We start from the raw sequence: 7,367 nt of genomic DNA, 5'->3' as shown, positions 1-7,367 counted from the left end.
AAAAAAAAAAAATACATTCTTTATTCAAATTATTGTCTATGAATTATTCTCTTTCTTGTAGAGGCCGGCAAACAACAAGCAAAATAATACTTCTGCAAGAAATTTGAGAAGATTTTGGTGTATAGAGAAAGAAAACAACTTTGTAAAGAGCATTGCAACGATGGCCGATCTTGTAATTGGTGCTACTGTTAAAGTTGTGCTTGATAAGCTGCTTTCTCTCACAATTGAGGAGGCCAAAACTTTAAGGAACTGCAAGAAAAATCTAAGAACTCTGACAAAATATGTATCCATGATCCAAGCTCTCATTCATGATGCTGAAAGACGACAAGTTGATGATCAGGCTGTTGAACAATGGCTCAAGATGCTTGAGAGAGTTGCTGAAGATGCTGAAAACGTGTTTGACGAATTTAGATATGAATATCTCAAAGCACAAGTGATGAACAACCGAACCAAACTAATGGAAAAGGTCAGCAACTTCTTTTCTCATACTGTTTTTAAGTACAAAATGTCTGAAAAAATCAACAACATCAATGAAGAGTTGAGGGCTATCAATCAGTTAGCCAAAGACCTTGGTCTCCAATCACTGATGGTTCCTTCTCGGAACATACTACCGATTCAAGAAACAGATTCCGTCGTTGTTGCTTCGGATGTTGTTGGTAGAGACAAAGATATTGCTGAAATAAAGGAGAAGATTTTTAACATGAGAAAGGAAGATGTTCTGTGCACCATTCCCATAGTGGGTATGGGTGGTTTAGGGAAAACAACTATGGCTAAGAGAATTTTCAATGATGAACACATCAAGCAGCAGTTCGAAAAGAGAGTTTGGTTGTGCCTACCTGAAATGTCAGAAACGAAGAGCTTTCTTGAACAAATCCTTGAATCATTGACAGAGAGGAAAGTTGAGGTTCAAAGGAGAGATTTAATAGTTAAGAAGCTACAAGATGAATTGGAAGGAAAAAAGTATTTGCTTGTCCTAGATGATATGTGGCGTGTTGACTCTACATCGTGGCATGAGTTCATGGACACCTTGAGAGGAATAAATACATCCAGAGGAAACTGCATTCTTGTGACTACTCGTATGAAGCAGGTGGCATCCATAGTAGCAGAAGATCATCATATGTTGAGAAGATTAGCAAGAGATCATTGTTGGTCCATTTTCAAACAAAGAGCGTTTGTCAGTGAGGAGGTTCAGAAGGCGGAGGAAATACTGAGCGTGGAGACCAAGATTGTTGAAATGTGTCAAGGTCTACCGTTGGCTGCAAGTGTGTTGGGAGGCCATTTATGCAACAAGGAAAAACATGAATGGCATGCCATTCTTGATGGAAACCACCTTGTTGCAGGTGAAGATGATAAAGGGGAAAATAGCATAAAGAAAATTCTAAAACTCAGCTATGATTATCTACCATCTCCACATCTGAAGAAATGCTTTGCTTACTTTTCTATGTTTCCAAAAGATTTTGAGATTGAGAAGGACCAACTTATCCAACTCTGGATGGCAGAAGGGTTTCTTCGTCCATGTCAAGAGACCCCGTGATGGAAGACGTCGGGAACAAGTTTTTCCAACTCTTGTTGCAATATTCCTTGCTGCAAGATGTTAAGCTAAATGAGCTCAACAATATAACACATTGTAAGATGCATGATCTTGTGCATGATTTGGCTGGAGATATTTTGCAGTCTAAACTATTTGATCAAAAGAGTGTTGGAGGAGAAAATCTTTCTCAAGTCCGATACTTTGGATGGAACTCACCAAGTGATCAAATGGATATGATAAATGAGCCAGGACGTTTGTGCACATTGTTCTGGAAAAGAAATCTATCTGAAGATATGCTATTGAACTTTCAGTTCTTGAGGGTTTTAAATTTGTCCAGGTCAGGCATCAAGGAGTTATCAGCCGAAATCGGCAAGCTAATATACTTGAGGTATCTTGATCTCTCTGACACGCAGATCAAAGCCTTGCCCAACTCCATTTGCAAGCTCTACAATTTGCAAACATTTAGAGTCAATGACTGTTCTTCACTCAGGAAGCTTCCAGAAGAAATGGCAAATATGATAAGTTTGAGACACATATATTGCAACTATCATTACAAACTCGATATGCAGATACCACTTAATATGGGACAATTGACTTGTGTTCAAACCCTTAAGTTTTTCAAGGTGGATTCAGAGAAAGGTTGTCGAATAGAAGAATTAGGTCATCTGAAAAACCTTAGAGGTGAATTGACGATCAGAGGTCTGCAATCAGTCAGAAATAAAGAAGAGGCTCGAACAGCATATTTACAGGAGAAACCAAATATCTACAAGCTGACATATTTGTGGTCCCATGTTGAATCAGAAGGCTGTGAGATCAATGATGAGCATGTGTTGGATGGTCTTCAACCGCATCCTAACTTGAAAACTTTAGTAGTGGAGAACTATTTGGGGACTATATTTCCTTCATGGTTCAATAAAGAATTGCTACCGAATTTGGTCATGTTGAAATTAAGTGGTTGCAAAAAGTGCAAAGAAATTCCATCGCTTGGCCAACTGAAGTTCCTTCGGTATCTTGAGCTGATAGGATTCCTTGAATTGGAATGCATCGGACCTACATTTTATGGTGTTGAGATTAATGGCAATATCCAAGTGTTCCCCTCATTGAAAGAACTTGTATTGGAGGAGATGCATAACTTTATTGAGTGGAAGGGAGATGAAGTTGGAGAAAGGCTGTTTCCCATGCTTGAGAAGTTGAGGATTACAAAGTGTCCACTGTTAAAGAGTACTCCAAGTCAATTTGAAATCCTCCGTGAATTAAGAATTGAAAGAGTTGACAGTGAAATGCCATTGTTGAACTTGTGCAGCAACTTGACATCTCTTGCGAATCTTTTTGTCAGTAACGTGAAAGAGCTCACTTGTCTACCAGATGAGATGTTATGCAACAACGATTCTCTTCAACACCTATTCATCTCAGGCTGCGGAGAGTTTCGTGAATTGCCACAATGCTTGTACAATCTCCATTCTCTTAAGAGCTTAACGATTGAGAGTTGCACCAATTTCAATTCTTTTCCTGTTCCCCGTGGAGAGAACTACTTGACTTCCCTCCAATTATTTCAGTTATGGTATTGTGATGGATTGATTAGTTTACCAAGTGGAATGCTAGAGCAATGCCGGTCTCTATTGATTTTGATCGTCAAACACTGTAACTACTTGGTTTCCTTGCCTTTACATGTGTGGGAAATGCCTTCACTTTCATATTTAGATATATCACATTGTCCCAAATTGATTAGTGTACCCGCAGGGGACCTTCACTGGCTCACTGGGTTACAGCATTTGGAAATTGGTCCTTTCTCAAAGATGGTGGATTTTGAGGCATTCCAATTGATACTTAATGGCATCCAGCAGCTGTTGTCCCTTCGTACATTGATGGTGTACGGACATAGGCACTGGGATTCTCTGCCCCATCAGCTTATGCAACTCTCTAACCTAACAAAGATCTCGATATTTAATTTCGGAATCAAGGCTCTTCCTCATAGATTTGACAACCTTACTTCTCTTGAAACATTATTGCTAGTGAGGAGCAAACGGCTACGACATGTGGACTTCTCATCTGCCATGCCCAAATTACGTGATCTGGAAATCCGTGGTTGTCCATTATTAAAAGCTCTGACAGATGGGCTCGGCAAACTTGCTTCTTTGGAAAAGTTATGTTTATGGAGCTGTGAAAAACTAGAGCATCTGCCATCCAGAGATTCCATGCGACGCCTCACTAAATTACGGAATCTGGAAATTGGAGGCTGCCCAAAGTTAAAATAAAGTTGCACCAATCGGAGTAGCCCAAACTCCCAGTGGTCCAACATTTCCCATATTCCAAAAATTGAAGTCGGCGGGAGGATAATTCAGAACATAAGTAAGTCTCTGTTTCTCTTTCACTTTCTGATCATTCAATTTTTTAAATATTATTTTCCTCGAGTTCCAGAAAGAAGTTCTGTATGTAGTTTAACATTTTTTCTGGAATTATTTTGACATTAAGAAAATGCAAAATTATTAATCAATTGCATTTGTGCTATGCTTTCAGCATTCTGTTTTCCTTATAGGTTACTAGTTTCAAGGCCATGCTAGAACGTCAATGTGGTATTTGACTTGTTCTAACACAGAGATAACTCCGGAAGCATTTTATTGCTTACAAATGAGTTTTGGCATTTGGACCAGGTACATACTATATTTCTTAAATTTATCAAGTGATATGACCATCCTTATTTCATTTCACTTTTTCTAATTGCATCAATCCACTATCTATGAAATTGTGTAAGTATTAGAATGTAAGCTGTTAGGAAGAGACTACATTAGTTTCAGTCGATTTGGTGTTTGTATGTTTGTATCATAATTTCCCATAAGTTATGAAGTAAAAGGAATAATAAGTTATGTCGAGCGCCCATTATACCGAAATAACAAAATAAGTTTTTTTTCATGACACAATTTTACTGTTTAACAAATTTGGTTATTGAGTATGCATATTTGCTCATTTGCCCAAGTGAAACTATTTTTCTAGTTTCTTTTCTGTTGTCTCTTTTGATAAAATAAATAACCTTTTTTCCTGTAATTAAGCTGTTTGGGAAGAGCCGACATTAGTTTTAGTTGATTTGATGCTTTTCTCCATATAATTCTTCTTCATTTTTGTTTTGCCAGAGCTTCAATCCATAATATTGATGCGAAAACCTAGGACTTGAATGGATCAACCAGTTTGAGGGCGATCTGTCCATTAGATTGAAGGATTCTCTGTTCAGCGAAATATCATGAGATCTGATGGAGACCGATGCCTTTTTGGACCGAAATAATGTCATGAGACTTGTATAGATAGTAGAAGCTTCTCCAGTTTTTGTTGACTGTAGTATTCAACAGTATTCCTTTTTCCTTTTTAATTTTCAGGGGACAGATTGGAACATTTTGTTAGAGAGGTCTATATAAGTTTCTTAATAGACATTCTCGTTATTTTCACTTTCATTAAAACTCTCGCGATTGAAATGACTTCAACAAAAAAAGTTACAAAAGACTGTTTTTTGTTGAATCTTATAGCAAAGAGTGCCCCATTGGCTCTAAAAATGTCCTTAGTAGCATCTGTTCATATTTATAGATCTTGTAATGAGCTGATTCTCCATTCTCAAAGATCAAAATGTGTGCGAAAACTGACTTTTACTGGTTCCTGTGTTTCGGATTGCTGGTTGAAACAACCGCATGGACCTCTTTTCTAAACCGTAGACTGGAAAAGATTTGACAGCAGAGCCTTTCTGCACAATGTTCATATGCTGTACCTGCCTTTCATACAAACAAAAGTAATATAGTTTTATGTCATTTAAGTAACTCCTACTCTCTAGAAAAAAAATTGAAACCTAAGTTTGATTAATCCAAAAATATAATTTGGTTTACAAGATCTATCTTGTGTTTGTCTTAATTGTTTGATGTTCCATGCTAGTAAATATTTCTTTGCAAAATACTTCGTATGCCAAATCGAAAATAAAAAAATAAAAAATGTGTAAGCGGATTACAAGGTGAGAAATCAAACTCTTACCAACACGATGAGAGTTCAGATAGCCAACCAATTGAACTACAAATTCTCCTTAGGATTCTTCCTCTATGTATATATATAATATAATATTGCTTTATTTGTATTTTTTTTAATTAATAAGCTAAATTTTTCATTACTTATACGTTATAATATTCTAGAAGTCATTATATTTACTTCAATTTTTCAACCTTCTATTGTTTATGATGAGAAGACCAAAATTCACTATCTTAATTATTCAAACCATAAATGATTGTAATAATTCTGAAAAAAAAGAATCATATGAATCACTACACCTATTAGTATAAATATATACCTGTCATGCTTCTTTTTTCCTTCCACAGATTCCTCATTTGCATCTTAATTTTATTTGGTTATTATTGAAGATTTTTGTTTGTGCTTATGAGTTTCATGTTATATTTTTCTTTTCGAAAAAGAGCCTAAAATATCTTCGAATTATTGAAAATGGTACAAAATTACCCTCCATCTACCTATTGGCTTCCAAATATCCCTGACATCTGGGATGACAGTGGGGTGGTGCGGGAGGGGGGCGGGGCGGATTGAGTTTAACCCGCAAAATTTTTAATCCGCCCCGTCCAGCATAACATTTCTTTTCATTTTCAACCCATCCCACCCCGCCCCGCATAACATTTCTTTTCATTTTCAACCCATCCCACCCCACCCCGCATAACATTTCTTTTCATTTTCAACCCGCCCCACCCCTCCCTGCATAAAACTGCCCCACATAATTTTTTTAATATATTTGTTTTCTAGTTAAGTTTGATACTAAAAATAAAATTCATAAAAATAAATTCATTTTTTCATTAAGTTGTATTAATTTAATAGGATAGTGACTTAAAATTTTATTTTTTAGAGGTCAATTGGAAAACCTGTAAGAAATTGAATTATTTTTTATTGAACCATTTTCATTTACTATCTTGAATATTTTAGTAGCTTTAAAGAAATAATCTTAATAAATAACGTTCTATCACTCTTATAACATGTAAAAAATTAAAATTAAATTTAAACCCACATCAAATGACATATACTCACAACCCATCCCACATTAGTTTTAAAAAAACTCACTTCAACCCGCACCGTATAGCCTTAAACCAGCCCCACCTCACATCTGTCCCGCCCCATTGTCATCCGTACTGACATCTATCTATTGGCTCTCAAATACCCTTCCATCCACCTTTGGGTCCAATATTGACCACTTTTATAGTAGATTATCATTTAAATAATATTTTTAAATGAGTGGCGACAATCTATTGGTTATAATTTAATAATTTAAATTAATTTACAAATTCACCCATTACTAATTATACCCGACCCAAATTAATTACACCCATCCCAAATTACATTTACTCCACCGATTAAAACAAATACACCCTTCATTCCCAACATTTCACTTCATCTTCCAACCTTACTTCTCTAATATATTCGCTTACAATCTCGAAAAACACTACCTAAATACACTCATGTATCACCACAAAAAATCATGAGTGGTTTGGTGATTTTCTATGGTGATACATGTGTGTATTTAGGTAGTGTTTTTTGAGATTGTATGCGAATATATTGGGGAAGAAGATTGGAAGATGAAGTGAAATGTTGGGAATGAAGGGTGTATTTGTTTTAATCGGTGGAGTAAATGTAATTTGGGATGAGTGTAATTAATTAATTTGGGTCGGGTGTAATTAATAATGAGTGAGTTAGTATATTAATTTAAGTAATTAAAATGTATCAAATAGATGGTCGGTCACATTTTTAAAAAAAAAATATTTAAATGATAATCCGTTATAAACGTAGTCAATATTGGACCCATAGATAGATA

General features: G+C 35.9%; 2 protein-coding genes across 2 annotated transcripts in view; both read left to right on the top strand.

The window, feature by feature from the left end:
• Window positions 1-1,534, top strand: part of LOC125850582 (disease resistance protein RGA2-like) — a 10,124-nt gene extending 8,590 nt beyond the window's left edge. Inside the window, exon 4 of the mRNA XM_049530456.1 lies at window positions 62-1,534. Coding sequence (XP_049386413.1) covers window positions 62-1,534 — 1,473 coding nt within the window. The remainder of the gene's footprint in view (window positions 1-61) is intronic.
• On the top strand, window positions 1,534-3,786 carry LOC125850581 (putative disease resistance protein RGA3). The gene has a single exon (XM_049530454.1). It carries the CDS (start codon window positions 1,534-1,536, stop codon window positions 3,784-3,786), a length of 2,253 nt encoding a protein of 750 aa, XP_049386411.1.
• The last annotated feature ends 3,581 nt before the right edge of the window (window positions 3,787-7,367 follow it).

The sequence above is a fragment of the Solanum stenotomum genome, unplaced genomic scaffold, assembly GCF_019186545.1.
Source record: "Solanum stenotomum isolate F172 unplaced genomic scaffold, ASM1918654v1 scaffold17907, whole genome shotgun sequence".
Classification (NCBI taxonomy): domain Eukaryota; kingdom Viridiplantae; phylum Streptophyta; class Magnoliopsida; order Solanales; family Solanaceae; genus Solanum; species Solanum stenotomum.
Note: the sequence above shows the minus strand (reverse complement) of the source record. Positions and strands in the feature narration are given on the sequence as shown.

What these genes read in the sequence shown, in the direction of transcription:
- LOC125850581 (XM_049530454.1), top strand. Translation starts at nt 1,534, where the DNA reads ATGGAAGACGTCGGGAACAAGTTTTTCCAACTCTTGTTGCAATATTCC.